The sequence below is a fragment of the Rhinolophus hipposideros genome (assembly GCF_964194185.1).
Source record: "Rhinolophus hipposideros genome assembly, chromosome: 8".
NCBI classification, from domain to species: Eukaryota; Metazoa; Chordata; class Mammalia; order Chiroptera; family Rhinolophidae; genus Rhinolophus; species Rhinolophus hipposideros.
In genome coordinates, this window is record NC_138054.1 from 10,752,436 (window position 1) to 10,775,752 (window position 23,317).

The window sequence follows — 23,317 nt, forward strand, 5'->3', positions numbered from 1 at the left end:
CACACACAAAAAAAGAAAAGTATCAATTTATTGCTGATCTCTGTTTTGTTCATTCAATTTACTATCATATAGCACATTAAATATAAAGTTAGTGAAACTTGGCCTATCAGTTTATTATTTAATTTAACCAAAATTTATTGAACATGTACTATTACCATGTTTCCCTGAAAATAAGACCAAACCCAAAAATAAACCCCAGTTAAGATCGTCAGCCAGATGTACGCATTTAGTACATTATGACGATGTTCCAGCAGAAGATGACATGACTGTATTTGAATAAATGTAGATTGTTGTACATGAAAAACTAAGACATCCCCTGAAAATATGCCCTAATGCGTCTTTTGGAGCAAACATTAATATAAGTCCCCGTCTTATTTTCGTGGAAGTACAGTAATTTGGTGCAAAAGTAATTGCGGTTTAAAAGTTTAAATACAATTGCAAAAACCGCAATTACTTTTGCATCAACCTAATTGTTCAAATGATAGTATTAAAGGACCAGGGAAGGGAGCAGTGAAAAAAGCAGACAATGATTCCTGCACTCATAGAGCTTAAGTTTTAGTGAGGGAAGTACAAATAAAACTGACAGACTTACAAAATGGGTAGGTATTTTTATTAATTCAGTTAAGAAAATGTCAGCTCAGTGAAAATATTCCCGTATCCCAATTTGACCTAATAATTTAATGAAATATAGCTTAAGATGCAGAAATCTACTTATATGTATATATTCTTTTTCAATCTCAGTATATTTGATGCTGATACAGGTCTATTGTAGAATTTGTTTTACTGTATCTGGGCCCACATTTTTTGTTGTTTGGGGGACTTTTTGTTTATACTACAAATAAGAACACAATAAAGACCTGACCCTAATCTGCATCCACTTCTTCTTCAAGCCATCTTTCCAACAACAAATATTTGTTGAGCCCATGCATAGTGCCAAGCTCTATTCGAAGTTCTGTTAATAGGGAGATACCTTTGAAAAATTCTCTGCACACGTAACTTGTATTCTAATGGGGAAGGCAATAGCATGGAACTAAAATACAAAGCTTCTGGATGAAAGAGGAGGTTAGTACCTAGTGATCAGAGCTATGAGTAATTATAAGATTGGAGGTGTGGAAGGAAAGAAGTCAGTGATAGTGAAACTCAAGAATGATCCTGAAAAGAGACTAATTGCATGATGTACTGTAGGTGTGATAATTTAATCTTAAAACATGTTTAGGATATTTATTATTTTCTGTAAAGTTGAGATCTGTTGACAAAAATATTAATGTATGTCGATCTGCCTTCAATAATAGTCATGCAGGATGAAAAATATAGACAGTATACACATATGCTAATTTCTGCCAATAGAGGGAAAGGACACCTAATGTAGTGTTTAATGTAAATGCTTTATGCTAGACTGAACACATCATAATTGTTAGACAATGATTAAAGCTGGGGACTGAAAATCACCAGGATTAGATGCGTTCACACATTTACTAAGTATAGTATGGTATTAGTTTGACCCCTCCAATAAACACCATTTTCTATGGAAACTGGCTTTCCATGGAAGTAGCTCAAATACCTGTTCACTCTTCCTTAAGGGCGCAGAAGATCAGAAGGCCTACATATCCACTCTATGTATGGCTGCGTAATGAGGACAAAGGATTCTTAATAATGCAGGATTTTTTATGACCCTTCAACCCTCTGATGGTTTATTGGTCATTTGCGGTAATAAATCCTAGTCTAAATCTTCAGTTGAAAGAGTAGAAAGCAAAGAAGTGAAGAGAAAATGGATAATATAAAAGCCAGAAAGGTGGGTGTGCTAATTTGATCCCTTTAGAAACAGTTGAGAGGTATGCAATAAGTCCATATCTGAGTCAGTCAGTTTGGGGGGTTGCTGTTATCTTATAATACACAGTATATACTCTGCAAAACAATTTATTTAAGTGATTTAATTCCTTTATTTAATTTTTCCATTTTTTTCTCGATGTTTCTTCTAGAAAAAGAAAATGTGAAATTGTCCAACTAAATGAAGGGGACAGGGAATTTAGTTAGATTTGGTTATATCATCTTCTAGCCATTCCCTTTACTACTGTAAAAGAAAGTGAAAAATGACATCTTATTCCTCTTTAAATTTCACAGAAACCAAGCAGCTTTTACTAAACTAATAAAGATTGCCAGTATTCTATGCTGTCTCAAAATATATTTGGGATGATCATGACTTCCAGCTATTGTCTCCAATACTGGTTACTGAATTTTAGTAAAGTACATATTATGAGGCAGGAGGTTGAAAAGGAAGTTAGACTTGGTCTTCTCACCATGACCTGTGCACCATTGTGAAGCTTCATGAAAACAAGAAGAAAAAAATGGTGTGGTGGCTCTTAGTTGATTCACTCACATACAACAATGAGTTAAACATGTAATTAGTGGAAAAAAATACCTTTTAATTTTAATGGATTCTTTTCATTTCTCTTGATCAAATATCAAAGGTGTCTTCCAGTGTACTGTCCATTTCACTTACATGTTTCTGAATAGCTGTGACCACTTCACGGGGGATAAATTTTAAGCCACTGATATCACCAAACACCTGAAAAGTGGTGATAAAATGGCACATTATTTTACCACATTTCAGAGAAAAATTGAGGTGGAATGCATGAAAGCTGTGATTACTTTCCTCTGGAAAAAAAAAATTACACCTTGGAAATCCCCTGAAATGTCATATTGTAAACCTAATTGTACAGTTTAACAAAAGCTTACAATTTAGGTTTTGTGATTTGGTTTTATTTCTGACTTTAACAATAATTTTATAACATACAAAAACTATAAATTAAATTTCGTATATTTGCTCAGATATAGAACACAAGGTCACTAGCAATGAAGACATATTTGAAAAGTGAATTATCTTAATTCTATAAAACCGAAAAATACCAAAATTAAATACAACACTGGAATTTTTTTTTTTTTTTTTTTGCTTTTAATAACTTTTGTGTAATGAAATGAATAGAAAAAAAATGTGGAGGGAAAACACAGGACAACATTCCTTTTAGTAAGAACTCATTGTCCCTAGAGAAGCTTTCTGTATATACAAGGCTAATTGTCTTTGAGCACAACTAGAAATCATGCCAACATCCTGTTTCACTTGTCACACACAGTTTGGGTTTATTCCTGGGATGTTTATAATAATCATCAATTTCACTGACTTCATATGTCTTTCCTACATCTTGAAGGTATCTAACATTCACAAGGATTCTGCTGAAGAATTGTTTTCCCCAGAACCCATGGCCCCTTGAACTGAAGGCTATCCTGATGGGAAAGGCAGGGAGTCATCTACCCTGGCAAATCGAATGCATTCTTCTGGTTAGCAAAGAGTATATCTGCTTATCAGACAGGCTCTTCTTTTGGTTACAGAAGTCATTTTTTCTTTCTATAACTACTTTTCCAGCTCCCAGTGGGGCTATAAATCATATAGCCAACTAATCAGAAAACCTCTCTCTAGGGGTGGGTAAATGGAAAGAAAGGTACAGATTGCGATACTGGAGAATGAAAATGGCCTTCCAAGATACCAAGTACTAGAAATACATATATATATATATATATATATATATATATATATATATATATATATATATATATATATATATATATATACATAAATAAAAGTATAGATATATAATATATATATGTGTGTATGTATATATATATATATATATATATATATACACATATATATAAACATATATAATAAAAGTCTGGAGCTATGCTACCAATTAAAAAAAACATACCCAAGAAGGCAACATACCGTAAATGAAAACAGGAGAGAGAGAGAGAGAGAAATTCAATAACCTCTTTTGAACTGAATTCAACCATTTCATCAGAATATTTATTGTAATTCTCACTTATGTGAGTTAATGGATACCTTTTGTGATTAAATAGAAATAGGTTAGATATCTGACATACACAACTAGTGTTAAGAAAAATAGGTATCCTTGGACACCTTGAGTTTTCCTGCCTGGTTGAATCTCTCTTGCCTCGCCTTCATAGAATCCTCTTCCCCACTGGAACCTACATTTTCATAGTCCTTTTCCATTATTTGCTCCCCTGCCATTCTTCTTAACCATCTCTTATATTTATTCTTTATTATATATCTTTTTTTGTACTTATTTTTGTGTGATCTTTTGAAACCTAAGTTTGTTGGGAAACATTCTGTGCCACAATACCATTTATTTAGATGTCTTCTTTTATTTCCTATCAAGACTATCTAAACATGCAAGTCAGAATCACAATTCTACGGCCTCTTGTGCATGCCTCTTGAGATACCTTCCCTTTTATGTCCTCATGTGCTGTATCATGCCAATTGTTCCCAGAACTTCTGAAGTGCACATTCCTAATATCAAATGGGTGGCACTCAGTGTTTACTAGAGGTCATTTTCTTCTAAATTTCCTGACATTTACAATCTTCCTTTGTTGTTGAGAATTAGATTCAAAGTAACAACTTCAATCACCATTTTATCTTCTAGGAAATGAATTATTAGGATGTCTCCATACTGAGCAATATGTCTTTATTAACAGGAATTGCTTAAAGAGTCCATAGTGTGTGGGTAAGAAGGGACATGAGAGCAGGAGGGGTATTGTTTACTGGAGATTTGAGGAACATCCCCAGTTATCATCTGAACCAATTACCTGGAAGCATTTCTTTACCCTGCACAATATCAGGGCCATGAATCAACCACATGAGTGGCACTGGTTCTTCTGAGTTGCTCCTACAGTTTTCACTATTCCCATTGTCCATGTCACAACCACAACCATAAAGTATCAAAAATGTACTTCTATAAAATGATTTGAATGTGTGAATGTACTTCATATTAATAAATATAGTTTGGCCTGGGGAGGAAAATATAAATTAGCCTTTTGTTTAATAAATAAAATATAACTAGCCTTAATTTTAGTTGCTAAAAAAACTGATTTGTTGTCACTTCTGAGTTAACTTGTGCAAGATAGGTCACTTTTCAATTATTGTAATGTGATTAGAAAGTGGTCTTAGAATACTATTAATTTTTATCAATCTGTGTGGAGTCATTCATTTCAAATGATTTGTGCTAGAAAAATAAGCAGATGATATTATAATCACATCTGTCTTATTTTATGGGTTTCATTGATTACTAGGAAGAAATGTTGCTAGAAAATAAATATTAAAATTACAAAGATCTCATGACATACTTTGTTTTTAAATATGCCATATTTTAAAAATAAACAAAAACAACATAGTCATGTAGCATTTTTCAAAGGCAGAAAATGATAGTGAACCACGATTTTAAAGTAGTCTCCTATTTCAAAGGTAGCACTATCTTATTATGGTGCAGAGAGCATAATTTGTGTGGCTGTATGAAAAAACGATTATCAAAATGTTGGGCAAGCTTTCCATTTACTGCAGCTGTGGCTATATATTTGTTCACCTTTCTAGAGGGTAATTTGGAGACTAATATATAGATATACATGTATATGTATGTATATATATGTATATATGCATATCATATAAGTATTTATCAAATATACACAACATATCTATTCTTTTAAATTGTCATATTCTTTGGCCTAGTAAATTCCACTGTCAGAACGGAGATTTTAGAACTAATATGGAACATCAATGAAAATGGCCAAGTAAGAAACTCTAAATTCTACTCTCATAAAAGCAACACAAAAACGGGCAAAAACTCTCATAATTAACTTTTCTGGAGGAAAACTAGCCCTGGAAAACTATGTGGTCGAGGCTGAAGCCACTGAGGACTTCATGAGCCATTCAGGACCCCAGCCCCTGGTGTTAGGTATTTATTTAATTTATCTATCTATCTATCTATCTATCTACCTATCTATTTATGTATTTATTATGTTTTTATTTATTGGTGTTCGATATTTATGATTGTGATTGAATAGAGTGCAAGTAAGGGGTGTACCTGTGGCACTGCTAGGAAGTGTGACAGGCAGTGCAGTCACACTGCAGAGGCAGACAAGGATCCTTCAGATCGTCTTAGTGTTCAACAGTGACGCCCAAGGCCATGGAGAAAACAGCACGCGTAAAATCCTCTGTCTTGTGCTTGAAGCAGGACTGGCCCTCTTTGAAAGTAAAGAAGTCCCTGGATTTCTTAGAAACTGTGTTCCTAAAACAGGCCTTCAGAAAGGGGTAGTGGATTGTCTGCTAATAGAGGTAGATATATCCTAGTGGTCTAATTGGAAAAATGAAGTTGACTTTATTTACAGTCTAGCTGGTGGAATGGGTCCTATCCAGCTGCCAAAAAGTACACACAGATAAAGCTTCAGTGAGAGGACATTATAAATATGGTAAGGAGGATAGGGAAGAGAGATAATAAAATAGAAAAAAACATTTCAGATCGATTTTGTTTTAATTTGCCCACCTAACACAGGATTCATGTATGCATAGCACTAATTCACCAACCGCAGCGACACAGCAATATTTGGAGGCCTAGTCAAAGCCATCGTGGCTCTGTAATGAAATGGAATTTTTCCTCAGAGGAATTCAGGTTCTTATACCTGAAGTACAGCAATCTAAATTAGAGGTAAAAAGTCTATTAAAATTAGATCACAACTATAAATTTCAAAAAAGAACTGGAAATAATATGACACGGTGTAAATAATAGTTGAATCAACATTATTTTAGAAAAAGGATGTTTTGCATTTTCATAAAGTCGAATGCAGGCGTTAATTTCCTCAAACAGTTAAGTAAGGGCTGATGTTGGAATTATTATCTGAGATTTAGTGGTCATGGAGTGTCGGTAGTGGAGGCTATATTGATCATTACAGCTGCAAAGGTTTTAAGCCAAAGCACACCGTCCTTTCATTTTTTGCAAAAGTATACTTGGTTGTAAAATATTCAACGTTCTTAAGATTAAATATCTGAATATTGTTTCTGAAGGAGCAGCTGTCACCTTAAATCTAAAGTCTAGTTTGTTTACTGGCTGTATTTTATATCCTTTAGAAAATGACACAAAATGGCAATAAAATCATTGTAAGTATTCTACAGGGGAATATAAATGCCCTTTGGTTACAATGTACATATCTTTATACATAATTCCAGTTTATTTTCCTTGGAATTATGTTAAATATGTAAAAAGCCTTTTCTCATAAAGGTAAAAATGCTAGATGTTTCCGAGTTGTAATTTAGCATTAGTGTCAAGATAGCTTCAGAAAATAAGCTAGTGCTACTGTTTCATTCCTTTTAAGTGTCATTCAGCATACTATATGTGATTTTGCACATAAAATAAACTTGTATGATTTTATGTCAGTGTTTTAGAAAATGTACAATTAAAAATAATCTATATAATACAAATATGTAAAAATAACTGACTCTAAGGAACCAATTCATCCATTGTTTTATCGTATTATCATTAAATAATTTTTTTCGGGTAATTATGGAAGAACTTGTTCATACGCTTAAAAGGAGAAACTCATACTCTTATATCTGTGGATTCTTGCAGAGAAGAAATCAATACATTGCTAGATAGTTTTTAGATTAATATTGATACAATTATAAAATGCACCAAGATATTTTCATGATATTTCTGTGTATAAATATCAGGAATATAATTATGTTAAGGGTTTTGTCGCTTATTTGGCTTTTTTCATGAGTGTTATGTGTGACTTTTAAAGAAATCAGTCTTAGGCAGCTTTGTCAAATGGAGTCAAGATAAAAATCATTGATTAGTAGTACTATGGCATGTTCTAAAAATGCTCTTCTCAAGCATTGACTTTTTGATGCATGGATTTAAAATATATTTATAATGCAAAAACTCAATTTTCTTCCAAATTTTTAGTAACAATATTAATAAATAAAGAGAACCATAAAAAATGTGTTTCCACATTAACTCACTCTTCAAGGTATGGTTTCCAAAATCCAATTCAATAAGAGAGAAAAAATATGCAGAATTAAAAGTGAACATGTTTTTATTCAAGGTAAAATATTTAATCTTTATCAACTGTGTAATAAAGATTTTTTTCTTCACCTCTGCAATGTTTATATTTGGAAATTTTCCATATGCTTTAGTTAATGTCAAGGCTTATTTTTTAAATGGCTTCTTTACACCAAATTTACCTCTTAAAACATTTCCTATGACACAATGCAAGGAAAGTTTTCTTCTCCGATACAGCATATGTATATATTATTTATGATAGATATAGGGATACAATAATAGAACAAATCTTTTTCTATGGCTTTCGTTAAGTTCCAATTTTGGCAAGTCAAAATAAATCTAAGATCCTGAGAATTATTTTATTTGTAAGTATTTTCAAAAATATGTTTTTTTTTATACTTTTCCTTATGTACACAAATAAAAATATGAGACCTCTGAATAATAAGAATTACTAATGAATAATTGTCTCAAATCATGAGTACCTATGAAGGTTAGAGAAATTTAGTATTTTATAAGATTGGACAAGAGTAGTTATTTTTAAAAAGACCTATAGAATTTCTAAAATGTTTCTAAAATCACATCTCAATATATAATAAATAGAATAAAAGCAATCTTTCATGGTTTGCTAAGGAAATTGTTCTTAAAAAATAAATAGCTACATTTCCTGAAAATGTATGAAATCTGTTGTATTTATTATAGTGTACTAATTTTTTTAAATGTGCTATTTTTCTTCTTACAGATTACCAATAATATACATAAAAAAGATAAATCAAACCTGAGGAGAGAATAATCTAACTTACTTTTTTGAAAGGCAAACCATTTCATAGCAAGTTACATTGACCTAATTATTAGGAACAAATAAAACAACTTATTTTGACATATATATATATATATGAATAATTTTTAAAGTAACATTTAAAGAGATATAAATTCCTATATATATTTAAATTATTAGTAAGTGTGTCTATTTAAGACTTTTCATTACAGGAAAATATCTTATAAGTGATATTATAGTCTAATACTAATCTAATAATTAAATTCCTCTTTGCTTTTGCATTGTTTTTTAAATATTCTTATGATTAGATCTACATTTTAGACATAACAAAATGATGATCCCTGCAGTTCACTAAAACAGCGAATCATTCTTAGTGAAAGGAAAAAGGGATATAGTAGCAGGATCTTGTTAAAAAAAAATAAAACCAATAAAAGCGACAATTGTTAAGTTTGAATATGAAATCCGGAAAAAAAGACATTGTTGTACTTGACATTTTGGGCAATATTTTATACAAAGCCATAACTATTGCTATCACTACTTCATTTTAAAGTTTATTTTCATGTAAGGAAATATTGTCATGTAAGCAAAAGTGCCCAGAGGACTTTCTGCATCTTCTTCTGCAGGTGTTGTGCACAAAATGTAAAGTGTTCTAAATCTGGGAAATAAAAACATGACTTCTATTTGCATAAATCAATTAATATCAATATTTTGGGGGGTTCAGCTTAAAATTATGAAAGATGAGAAACACAAGGATGACTCTGTCCCTTCCCATGGACAATGACTTTCAACAAAAGGAAAAATTGGAGAGAGGAAATTTCCCCTAAAGATATAAGCTATCAACAATTTATATATGTTTAACAAACATTTTCTGTAGATCCCAATTTTTCTGCATTTACCTATTGATTTCTCTTTCACATTATTGTGTATCTCTTTCTCTCTCAGACACACACACACACACACACACACACACACACACACACACTGCATATTAGTCATTGCAAAAGATAGATATGGGAATTTCCAAATACACTAAATAATCTTTTCTGAAAGATATTAAAATAGAAGCATTAAAGGTGAAAACTCGCAGTTATTTGTATGATGTTTTGCCCTGCAGCTCATTGATTCGAGGACAAAATATGAAACCCTGTCCCCATTTATTCAAAGCTTCATGCAGACTTGCAATACACAGTCAGCTTCATCTGCTGTCTTCTCATTGAGGGTAATAAGGTGAGGTCCAGTCTCTCCACACCTGCTTCTTGCACTGGATGGTCATTCAGATTCAAGAGCAGAAGAGAAATCCAGAGCTGAGTAAAACCCATCTAACAAGAAAATTGTGTTTCCGTTTTTTGGTTTTGCCTTTCCTCTCCTGCTGCTTTCTATCAGAAGAGCACTTAACAATCACTAATTGGTTAATCTGTTATTTAGGCAAGTTTTAATATTCTCATTTTGCAGACAAGGAATCAGGCTTCCTGCTGTGTGTATCTCCTGGCCCTGGGTAAGGAGCTCTTCAGAGGGGAGATTCAAAGTAGGTGAGCCCATCCTCCTGAGGCTCAGAGATTTGCCTGAAGCTGCGCAGCAGGGCCTCGCACAGCCTCTGTTAGATCGCGGAGTTCCTGACTCCCACTTCTCCGCTCAGACCACCAGGCGACACTGCCTCTAATGACAAAAAGCCCTTTTCCCATTCCACCCAACTAATGCTCCAAGGACTTTCTTAATTGCGGCGGATACCCTGGGATTGAGAAGCTTATTTGTGACTTGATGAATCTGCACTAGTCTTGCCTGGGTTTCTAGGTTTTGTAGCACTAAAAACTTTAGAGTAACTTTGTACTAAAAAAAAAAAAACCTCATGATATCCCTACCTACTGAGCAGAAGCAAAGCATTGCTCTGCTGAGAAACTATGGAATGGCTGATTTCAGAGAAGCTGATAAAAAGATAAAAATACAATTAAAAAGAGGTGCTCATTGCCTGGCAGACCAATGACCAACTCTGACAAACATGGAGATTTCTTTAAAAGCAAAATGTAGAGAACACTGTAAGAGCCTGGCCATCTTGGGTCACAGGCCTGGATGAAAAAAATGGTGAACACAAATCCGGAGGAAAGATTGTTTGTAATGCAACTTCTACTTCAGACTCGTGAAATCTGACCTCTTTAGTGCAGAAATCACTCTGTTCCAAAAGCATAGTTTGCCACAAAAATAAAAACTTGAAGATAATTTGCTCAAACATAAAGTGCTGGAGTTTTCCTGAGAAAAAAGAAGAGGTTAATATGTGACCTATATTTCATATCAGAGTAAAGAGAAGCTTAGAAATCGCTCTCAGTACAAGTAATAGCTGTGTTAAATGCAAAAGGAACTTAGATAACAAGATACCCTATTTAATTAAAACCCACCACAAAACCTTTGAGAATAGAGTTCAATTTATAAGGGTGAAGAAAAATTTTAGTCATTTTTCTTTCAGATTTATTGCCATATGAAATTTGTAAATAAATTAGGCCCAGACACAGCTACCTGTTTCCTCCCATATCAGAATATTTAATCAAAATGTGGCATGGATCTTACAGGTATCTAAGTGGGTCTAAGTAATTTTCCAGGTGTAGGTTCCCTCAATTCACATAATGTGGACATCAATGGCAGATCGCGGTGCCTAATTACCAATCACATAGCACACTTTGGCATCCAGAAATTCAATGCATTTAATAGATTTTCTTAAGCATCAGCAAAGCATCTAGTACAGGAATGGGGAATTCAAGTGTCAAAGTTATCTTTAATCCAAGTAGGTGACTACTTATAAATCATAATTTTTAAATTCTAATGGATGTTTCTTTCATCCAGAAAGTATAATCTACCTAAGTGCTGACATTTGAAATTTCTTTATAATGCATACATCCTTGGGAAAGATAATATGTCAATTTTGTTTCTCACTGAGGTTGCAAAAGACCAGTCTCAAATTCTTTCTGATTTCAGGTTTTATAGTTTGAAAGGCCAGTAATAGACCTGGCAGTACTTGTTAGGGGTCAGGAGAGATATGAAGGGTGTGGGAAAGTAGTTGAATAGCCAAACAGGTGGCTGAAAGAAAATTTGCCAGATCTTCAATATGCAGTGGGATGGTTTTATGATGCCTGTCCTCTAGGAGATACAATTTAATGCTGGGGACAAATTTAGAAAGGCTAAACAATAAAATGTAGCATGTGTCATGTTAGAGAAGGTGCAAAGGTCAATTAGAAGTGGATTTCATGGATTTCATGGAGCAGAAGGCAGGGAACATGAACATGAAGAAGTAAATGGGTACAGTTTAGACTGCAGGTTCAAGAGTGAGCATTTGCTGTGCCTCTGCATTTGCTGGGATTTGAAAAACGAGGAATGCTGGTTTAGCATTTGCTCGAATATCAGTTGGGCAGAGACTCAGAAGAAAAAAGAAGTGCCACCATCTTACTTTGCGTCAGATCATTTTAGCGAAGGGCTTTCCTGAGGTATTGAAGTGTCAATGAACTCAGAGAACCCTTCTTCATTAATATACTGATGTACAAATGTTCACTGAGTCAAAGTTTTCATAGGCAGAATCCTGAATTATTTTACTTGATTTGTTTCTTGCCTTTCTTCCACATGGCTATGTTCAGAAACATTATCATTATTATTATTATTATTATTATTATTATTTATGTCATAACTTTATTTATTTAGGAAAACATTAAAATACATCTTCAAAGACACTATGGTATCAGAAATATTAATTGCAATATGTTTGCCAAGTAATTTGAAACCTTGAAATCAAGTATAAACACACACGCATACACACACACACACACAGACATTTGTGCACTATAACATACACAACATTTGCATTAAATATTTTCATGTACATACCTCAACATATACATACCTCAACAATAGCACCATCAGGGAGTCGGAGAAAATGGCGGTATAGCTCTTGGAACCCACTGGGATAAACGGTGTATATAGATACATGAGAAGTAATATCTCCTGGACCAAGTGCAGACACAGAAATTTCATTTAGATGTTGGAGGTCACAGCTGGAGAGGCTGGACTTGACGCCATGGCTTTTCCAGATATAATCATACACTGCCACCTAGTGAGACACAATTCCCCCCCACACCAACCCCCCAGCCACAGAAAAGAAGAGGAAAAAAATTAATTAACTTCTGGCAAGAGCATAACCAATTTTAAATGATTTTACAATAAATCTGAAAGTCTCTGCCATCTGCAGTGCCTGAACTCCATTCCATGCATATTTTTATGACATATATCTAAATAGTGAAGATAGACAAATCCCCAGTGTGTGCTCCATAAAGTTAATTCTACACAGATGAATCTGTAATTGGTTCCCATATTAACCCAAAGTAGGAAGATAAAGCAGGCTGCAACAATGACAGTGTTGATTAAAAAAAAAAAAAAATTCTTACGAATGGTTTTATGAATGGTGTTTGTGCTTTCCCATCTAAAAGAACTCTGCTCTTTTTTCTGTATTCACACTGTGCTAAGTGCTAAGTCTTTGGCAATCTTGAAAGAGTGTACAAGATAAATTAAAGATACATTGTACTGACGTACACAGGGCAGGAATTTTGCATACTTTAGATATGTACCTACCATTTTTCCTTCGTGACAACACCAAGTTTTGTTGTACTTTGATGAACATTATTTTCTGGTAGGAATTCTCAGGTAACAATTCCATTGTCCAATACAATGTACCTTGTGGGGCCTCCATTAATGTAAATTGAATTATGAATGAATTGAAAAGGCACTGTTCTATTGCTTGTTTAAAATATTGGTGATGAAAATTATAGTATATTGCTCTAACATTTGTTTAAAACTGGTAAACCTGTGGTTTACAGATATCTTTGTTATCTTTTACTACAACTGCTGAGCTATACAGATGCTTTCTAGAATGTCCAATTTCCATATTTGCAGGTAGTTTCAAAAGTAGATAGAAGAACATATTTGATGGATTTCTTTCCTCACTGGCTCTTTCTGAGGCAGAAAATATTTATCTGCTATTGCAGAAAGTCTATACCAAACATGTTCTCTGAAGTTAACACTTCCTAAGATGATTTACAAATATATTAAAACCTCAGAAATATGGAAAGATTTAATAATATGAAAAAAAGTCCTGGCCAATTACAGTTTAAGTCAAAATTGACAACAAACTCCAAAGATTCTAGCTATAAATCTAGTGATTTTTTTTTTCCCTTTGACTATAATAAGATTAAAATCTGGATGAACAGGCAAAGAAGCAGTAAAGATCTTGAAATGGCTTGACTGAGAGAAAAGATCAAGGACTGATACAATTAAAAACTGAAGTTTACTGAGGATCCATTCTATGTTTTTGATAAAATATAAATAGGCTTCAGGAACTAACAATCTAGCAGGAATTCACAGTAAGAGACTGGCATACTTTTAACTTAAAACAAGTTTCATTGTGATGAGTGCACAGAAGGAACATTATTGTGGATCTCAAAACCTTACAGGGATGTTAATAGGTAAGAAAAGTGTTGTAAGTGCTCTGGCAAGGGAGCAGTCCTCACCCAGCACTGAGGTGCGAAATTGCATGGCAGGCTTAAGGGCCAATGAAAGGTCCATGGACTGGATTATAAGAGAGATGTGAGGAAGAGGATGTGAGGCTGCAAACATAATTTGGTGCTGTGAAAATGCCCAATGCTGTGTGTGCTAAGGCATTTTGAACATAATTCATAAAGGGAGAATCTGCTGGAAGTTATTGATCTCGATTTGACTTGTATTTCAGAGTAGTGAGCAGAAGACAGTGTGAAGGGTAGACCAGATGTATGAGAGATTGGAGATCATCTCACCAAAAGTAGATGGAGAGACTCTGAATTTGGGCAGTGGTGGTTGAACTGGAGACAGAGTCAATAATTTCTTTTCCTGAGGTAGAATCATCAAAGTGTGGGTGCTAGCTAGGCATGAGCTGTGAGTCAAAGAGATACCTCAAAGGTGACAACAAGCATGAGACACCACTGGCCAGTGATGCCACAGAAATGGGACTATCCCAAGCAGGCAGGACAGGTCTGAGGAGGGCCAATAATCAGTTTAGCACTGAATAAATCTAAAGGAGAAATTTATTGAACTACATCAAAACTGAGGTAGCAACGATGAGAACATAAATCAATTTATATAATTAATTTTTCATCTGCATAGTAGCCTGGTGAAGATGTTAAGTGACATCACACCTCCCCAGGTAAAATCAGGAGGTGGATGATGACGGCTGTTCTTCAGGCCCCTCAAAAAGTCTGCTCATTGAAGTAGAATCAGAACTTCCTAGCCTGAGGCGTCCCAGTCCCCTACCCTGCGCACACAGCTCCAGGCCAGGTATTAAGGAGGTCTGTCATTCTGTCCTTTACAGTCAGCCCACTCACTGAGGTTCCCAGACTCTGGATGTCAAAGGATAAACTTCAGGCAAAGCAGAGTAAAAGGAAAGGGATGGGAGCAAGCATGCTATGTCCTGGAGAAACATAGGGTCTCTGCTCATTCCACGAAATACTGGAGCGATAGAAGTTAAATGGGAGCCTGGATAGATGGAAGATTCTCAGTCTGGAAATGTCATGTTAAAAAAAAAAAATCCAGATTGCATCCCTGGACACCATTTACACGTTTAAAGGACTATAAAGATGTACACATATTTCTGAAAAACAACAACTCTTCTTTTGGAAGCTGATTTCTTTAAAAAGGTAAATGAACTTAAAATTTGGGCAGCACACTGTGCATAGTAGTTTTTAAAAATAATTCTTGTTTACTTTGATATGCATTTTCTTCTTCCTCTCCTTTTCAACTATCTCTAATCCTAGAAAGAGAGGAGTGAATTCCCTTCTGCCACGGACTTCTTTGACAGATCTAAGAGAAAAAGGAATGGATAGATTAGAAAGTAAATCAGCATTATTTAGTGACAGGCCTTGAGGTGGGCAACTAACACAATCACATGCGAACACACACACATACATGTTTATTTTTTTTTTATTTAATGTTGGAAATCTGTCAAGTTGACATTATCATTCCCATTTTACAGATAAGGAAAATGAGGCTCAGAAATGTTAAGTAACTTTCCCAAAGGCACAGTTATATGATGATATTTATAACAGGTAATAATCCTTATTACTCCAATTTAGATTCCTCTACACTCCGGGCTATCTCTCCACAAGGTTGACTTACTCTCCAGCCTGGTGATTTTGAAACAAGAAATCAGAATAAGATTCTCTCTCTCTCTCTCTCTCTCTCTCTCTCTCTCTCTCTCTCTCTCTCTCTCTCTCTCCTCCTTCTCTCTTTTTCTCTTTCTCTTTTCTCTCTCTCTCTGAACTCAGGCTGCCCCTAGGAAGTGCCCACATTTTCCACTCATCCATAGTCTAGTTTTAACAAGAGCAGGCTTCTTCTGAGCATAACTTCGCATTCCAGCTATGTCTGTGGCAAGTCGCCTTCATTACGGGGTGATGAATTAGCAAGCCCACTTGGCTACTGGTCTAGAGCCACATCTTCCTAACAGATTTATCAGTAATGAGGCTGACATTTTTATTTCCTTGGTCTGATTCCTGTCTTTTCTTAATTTTCTCAAATAGCTCAGGTGGGGAAAAGAGGCGTATGATAGTCCCCTGAGATCCCAACAATAATCAGGCAGCTGTGATATTTGAACCCAGGTTGGTCTGACTCTAAAGCCTGTGTGCTTTTGATCATTCCATGTGGTAAAATGTTTGATCACATAGTACACTATTATCTTTGCGCGTTAATGTGTGGATGAAGAACGTGAATGTATCAGGCCGCGATTCTGGATGCTGAATTTTCCCTTCCATTAGGTGCTCATATGGAAGAATCTGAAGGAAGATTTTTGTACCCTTGGTCTGAGCAGGAACTTTGCAAATATCCTATTGACTCAGAAAAGGTAAGGGTAGTTTGTCATGGAAAACAGAAACAGAGGCAGCATCCAAATTACTACAGGCATTTAATTTTACTAATATCCCATGGAAAGTTCTCAAGGTTCTTTAGATTTAAGATTAACTAAAAAAAATACTGGGGTATGTTTTTCTCCCCTTTTGGGGAATCATAAAGTTCTATATCTAAAGCGATTGTGGTTATTTCCACAATTTCTAGCTAGTGGCTCTTGAGATAGTTGGAATAATTAAATACCTACCCTGTTTCCCTGAAAATAAGACCTGGCCAGACAATCAGTGCTAATGCATCTTTTGGAGCAAAACTTAATATAAGACCCGGTATTACATTATATTATATTATATTATATTATGTTATATTATATTATGTTATATTATGTTATATTATAAGACCCAGTCTTATATTAAAGTCAGACCGGGTCTTATATTAATTTTTCTCCAAAAGACGCATTAGAGCTGATTGTCTGGCTAGGTCTTATTTTCGGGGAAACACGGTATCAATAAGGAGGCAAGTGGATCAAGTTAAACCCTATTATTTTGCAGTATGAGTACACACCTCCTTTTGGAAAAGAAGAAGGGCGGACGCAACAGAAGTGAGGGAAAGTGAGCCATAAAATCTTACAGAAATGGTTAAGAATCTGAACCAGATGCTCACGCAGAAAAGAATATTTTCAGTTACCTGCTACTATATTGAACATTCTCCCATTGGCCATGAACACATCCTACCCTACGGGTAATTGCTTTATATTCTGACTTACAACCAAAGACAGCCTGAAGCAATTGGGGATGCTCAGCATTGAAACCTTCTTAAAAATCCTCCCTAGGGTTAAGAAAGTAGGGCAAGGTAAAAAAAAAAAAAAAAAAAAAAATAGGAAAAAAAAAGAACATGGATATTTTATAACAGGAACTAAACCAGAAGGGAAGCAGATCAGAGGATGGACATGGAGGCGAGGAGTGATGAAGAAATCACCATTCGATTTTTCTTCAGTTCCCTGGTTCATTTCTAAATAATCTATGTGGGAGAACATGATTCTCTGCAACTCTGTTCTTGTTTTTTACTTTTAACTCTTTCTTTAAAACTAGCTGTTGAGTAACAAGCTGCTCAACAAACTGACCTGTGAGATTTGATCACCAATCTAAATGTTCACATGTAATATTTCCCATTTAATTTTATTTCAGGCCATGAGGCAATTCAAATAGAGAGAGGAAAAGATTTGTTAAGGCAAATAAATACCAGACAATCTAGACATTCTCACTTAGAGTAGGTGAGGGATAAAAAGAAGGAAGCCGGATGTGATTTTTCTAAAACTACATTTTCTATAGATGCCTTTTTTCCCCATTTTCTAGTGAGTAATGTTAAACTATTTGGCAGCCTAAATAATATCCATGCAAAATTGCAGTTCCCTCAGTATTTCTACAAAATGATAGGCCAGAGACAGCTCCTGTGCCCTCCAGTATCTGAAGTTAGCTCCACAAGTTAACTCTCCTGTCATCTGAAATCTCTTTCATTATACCAATCAAATCTGTCCCTCATTTCCAGGAGAACCCAGAGTGAGTTAATAAATCTGTTGAGACAAGGGAGTCGAGAGACTACACATATAGGACACCTCTGAGGAGCTAAAGCTGGCCTCTATCTGGAGGCACAAAAGCTTGGAAGAACCCACAAAATGCCAGATCCACAAACAGTAATCCTTAAATGAAATTCATCATTCAGCAGAAAAACAAGCTAAGGGCAGTAATTCAATGGTAGATGAAACAGGCCGGAACAGGTTCAAATGCTGCATATTTCACAACAGAGCTTAATTAAAACAGTACTCTGAGGCTGTTAATTGCATTATAATAGTTCAGCATGAAATTAGGTCTGATGTGAATGTCCTTACAGTAGATTTGTTTATGTTATTATAATTACACAGTGGTACATAGATTTACTGCATAGATTCAATTTTAACAGCTCTTGGGTGGATTTCTTTTCTCCTCCACGAGTTTGCACTCTATTTACAAGTATGGAAAGTTGGCAAGAGGGAACCAGGGTCAGGAAATTAGGTCATACTGGATGATCCAGTTGTTCTCCTGTGTATTTGAAGCTTAGAACTCCAAATAAGTTGTGACGGATGATTGTGATTTTTTTCACCATTTTTTTTTTTTTTGAGAACATGTCATTAAAAAACTGGGTCTCAGTAAAATGGGTATCTTACGCATAAATGCTGTATTTTAGTATAGAAAGCAATGCCTTTCTTTAGAATTAATGAGTACGAATGTATGACTAACATCATGTCTCTAGTTCCACAATATCATATACCTATAAATAAAAAATGTCAAAATTTCAAAGATTTGTGTCTAGTAAAAATGGTAATTATTGTTCACAGGATGGAAAGATACAGCAGTAGTTCGTTGTCAAATGATAAAAATGGATGCTGTTCTTTGATCTACATTTCAGACAAAGACATAGCTGGCTCACATAAGAATCTAATCTACGACCTTAAACACTAAAACCTTGGATAACATCAGAAGTTTTGGAACAATATGCATATCTGGTAATGTTTTCACTTTTCATCTATATATTTTTATTTCGACGTATCCTATGTATATCAGTGATTTTGCATATTTCTTCATTTTGTTTGTTGCTTTGAAATAAAGAACAAAAATTTAATAGAAGATTACCTATAAATAAATTAGGTAAATAAAATGATTATGCCTTGATTTTTGTTTCTTTAACATAACCATTAAGAGTGTAGAACAAGCACTTAAGTAAATTTGAACCAATTTAGAGAAGGGTGATAAACTATGTTACAGTGCCAGAAAGCCATACTTCTAAACAAAATTACCTGTGCTTAATTTAGATAGAAATTACGCAATTTTGGAAAGGCTAATGTATATCCATATGTGTTTATATACACATTATATAATACTTTTTTTTTTATTGTGAAAATCTCTAGTTCTGGTAATGCCAAGATTTTACATCTTGCATCTATTAGCAAAAATATGTGCTTTTCATACCACTACTGCAAAATTGTTAAAAAACACACTAGGAAACCACAAAGTACTTGACTTCTGGGTTATGAAATTTCTCAATGCTCCTGGAAATAGAACTAAAAGCAGAGAAAAGATACAGGTTATTTCATGCAAGTTGAGAGTCACAGGTCTTAGCAGTATTTCCAAGGTTTTTGCCTATGGATACGTATGCAAATATTAACCATGGTATCAGTGCCAACTACATATGAGCAAACTATAGATTTGTTTCAGAGTGAGTGCAAGCAAAGAGCAGCAGGCCTCTGCCACTCTCTGCTTCCCTCCTCACAGTGCTTGTGAAGGACAGGGTGCCAATCTGAAGAGTGGACTACAATGGGAAAAACCCTCTACTACAGATCTGAGATTAGGAATGGAGAGGGCAATCAAAGGATGCAGGAAGGAGAAAGGTAAGGAAAAAAGCAAACCGTCTTTGCACTAGCCACCCCCATTCTTTGAGCTAAATCCTACAAGTGGTGAATACATTATTTAATGTAAAGTAGTCACAATGACGTGGCCAGCAGTATTTTCCACTCATAAACTTCACTCTATTGATACAGGAAGAACATTCTTTAATTCTAAAGTCAGATTGTGTAAAACATACACATCACAACCAGAATTTTACAAAATATTCAGATCTTCAAATTTAAAAAGAGACTCCTTTTCTTCCCCTGAATTCCAGAAAGAAAAAAAAAGAAAAACATCAAATTTGGAAGTTGTATATTTATTTGCTCTAATATTTTAGTTCCTGGTCTCATGGAACTGCAGAAGAATAATTGAGCTGACTTAGTTAAGACAACCAGTTTAATACAATTATCAGAAAGCAAGAAATTTGACTATATTTTTTTCTCTCAAGATAAGAAGGAAAAGTCATTTTGGGGAGAGCAAACTCGGAATGTGCATAGACCTGGCTAAAGTTTTGTCAAATCCATTAAAGCCACTAAATCATTGGTAAAGTTGGCTTCAGATGTCTGTGAATATGAAGATTCTTGGCCTTGTCTTTCTAAAATAATTGTTCAGCAGACACATCTACCTCTGCTTTGATGTGGAAGTTATTGAAGCAAAGGGATTTCCCCCCTGTCAGGGAATTATTCATTTAAAAAGATGGCCACTGTTGACTAATACTTGGTGCTTAGCCCATCTTTTGGTTTAATTTTCTCTAATGATAGAAAAATACCAAAGTGTAAGACAAACAAAAGATGGGGGAAGGGTTGTCTTTATGTGTATGCATGTGTGTGTATTTCATCTTATTTGCAGAACGAAAGACCCCCTTATTTAGTTGCCCGAATATTTTTGTGTCAGCTTAAATGAGCAAAACTGTATGAATTATAATTTATTTTCAGATTAACCAAATTTGTTCCAAAAACTAAATTAAGTAATATAAATTGGCTGAAAATCTAGGAGGGAGAACTGGTAGCAGCAAGAGTGTACTTAGCAAACACTCAGCATGGAAAGTGAGGTTTTGCAATGGCTTTTGCAGGAATCTTCCCCAGCCAGCTACTGGGCTCACTTCGTTCCTTCCAGATGCTACTCAAATGTCACCTTATCAGTGGGGTCTTTCCTGACCCCCCTGTATGAAATACCGTCTCTATCCTCAGCCATACTCTGTCTTATTTTCATCATAACACTTACCATAAGTGCTGCTACCAACCATACTATATATTTCCTTGTTGATGTCTGTCTTTCTGCACACAAAGGTAAGCTTCATGAGGAAAGGGAATAGGACCTGGCTTATAAGTGGTACTTCATATAATTTGTTGAAGGAATAAATAAATGAATTACGTAATTTAAGTTGATTCAATATTCAAAGCAATCTGGTTTTTGTTTTGTTTTGTTTTTGTCATGCCTATCATTGAAGCCACTGAAGTTGATTCATTTATGCCAACTGCACAATTGGTATGCTCTTTTATGTCGGTTTTCTAATAACTAAGGGCATTCCTTCAGAAGTATCAGTGAGGTGAACTCTCTACCAACTTTCTACAAAGCAAGTTTTCACCCTCTGTTTCTTAATTTAAGAGTTTGTTCAGCTGCTATCTTATCACATTACCCCGCCTACTCCACCCACAAGCCATAGATTGCCCATGTCATAACTCTCCTGGAATAATACCTCTTTGCACGCATATTAAACCTTTACTCCAGAGTCACAATGCCTTATATGGTAATTAATTGCCTCACTAAACAGCCCTATGAGAAAGAAAGTATTGTTTTGATTTCATAGATGTTAAATCTGAAGCAAAGGAAATAAATAACACATCTCTACCTTTATAAGAAAACTGAAGAGACAAAAAAAGATGAACTAAGTCCATATTCATGCAGAGTTGATAAAGATGTTAAGGTTTTAATGGCAAAAAATACTGTGTTTAATTTAAATCTTCCCCTTACAGGAACAGGAAATATTTTGGGGGTATTTTTCGCAATTATAATATAAATCGATGTGTGTCATTGGTGCTTCAAGACTAGATCTTTTTATTAGTAAAAAAAAAAAAAAAAAAACATTTCTGAGTCACTCATGCAAACTAGATGTCATGAGATATGTAAGAAAAATATATTTTCTGAAACTTACAATTTAATAAGGGAAGTGATATACAAATGCAAATAACTATAATTTAAAATAGTTTTAAATGCCATATGAGAGATTAAAAATTCTAAAGGCTTTTGAGGACCGTTAAATCATGTTTAGGAGTGATAAAAGTAGATGGCTTATGTTGGAAATCTCTCCTGGACTGGGATTTTGAAGAAGGGAGAGAAAAATTACCACATATGTGAAGATACATATTTTTTATTTAAAAAATAAAAAGAATGGGGGATTTCACATTAATCTTTTAACCCAACTTCTACTTTAGTGACTTTCAGTGACTCTCAGTTTCTAGAATGTTAACACTTTTTGAAATTTCAAGGGATATTGTCAGTTTCCCATTCCATCATTACACTTCTACATTAGATCTTATGCTTTATTTGAATGTAGTTCTCTCTTTGAGCATGGAATTTCCAGAGCAGAATAAAAAAAGAAGAAGAAAAATAGCATACAGAAAATTGATCACACCAGTAACTATTTTGGGAAAGATTAATTAAGAATAGAATTATAAATAAACTTATTTAGGACTCATTATGTAAAAGGCTTTGTTTAAAGCATATTCATTCATTAGTTTATTCATTCAAGCATCTACTCAAAACGTATTTACTGAAATCCTACTTTGTACCAAAGGATTATGAAGATACAGATTTGAACCATAGAAACAAAGTCCTTGTTTTGCTTAAGCTGGCATTCTCCGGGAAGAAAACAAACAATACATAACTAAATATATGGTAAGTGCTATGGAGAAAAAGGAAACAGGGTGGGAGAGTAGGTAGTGGGGTGAAGTGGGGGAGGATAAAGGACTGTTTTGTTGCTATTTCATTTGGAATTTCTATTTTATTTAGGGAAAGCCTCTGTGAGAGAGACATTTGAGTTAATGTCTGAAAAATGTGATGGCATGAGTCATTTATATAACTGGGAAAATAGCATAATGAAATGAGAGAACAGCAAGTATAATGGTTCTGAGTATCCTTGCCTTAGGTTCAAGAAAAAGCAAAGAGACCAAAGGAACTGAAAGCATGTGAGCAAAGGGATAAACAGGAGATGAGATCAGAGCAGGGAGAGTCGGAGTAGCCTGATCATTTAGGGACCTGTAGACCATTAAGGATTATGGTTTCTACTCTGAATGAGTTGGGAAACCATTGGACATTTTTGA

The 23,317-nt window shown here is 34.6% G+C and overlaps 1 protein-coding gene across 1 annotated transcript in view; it reads right to left on the reverse strand.

The window, feature by feature from the left end:
- Window positions 1-2,455: 2,455 nt before the first annotated feature.
- LOC308500954 (uncharacterized protein) overlaps window positions 2,456-23,317 on the reverse strand; it is a gene marked incomplete at both ends in the record, with an annotated part of 309,027 nt that continues 288,165 nt past the window's right edge. Inside the window, 2 exons of the mRNA XM_081056445.1 lie at window positions 2,456-2,566; window positions 12,557-12,763. Coding sequence (XP_080912571.1) covers window positions 2,456-2,566; window positions 12,557-12,763 — 318 coding nt within the window. The remainder of the gene's footprint in view (window positions 2,567-12,556; window positions 12,764-23,317) is intronic.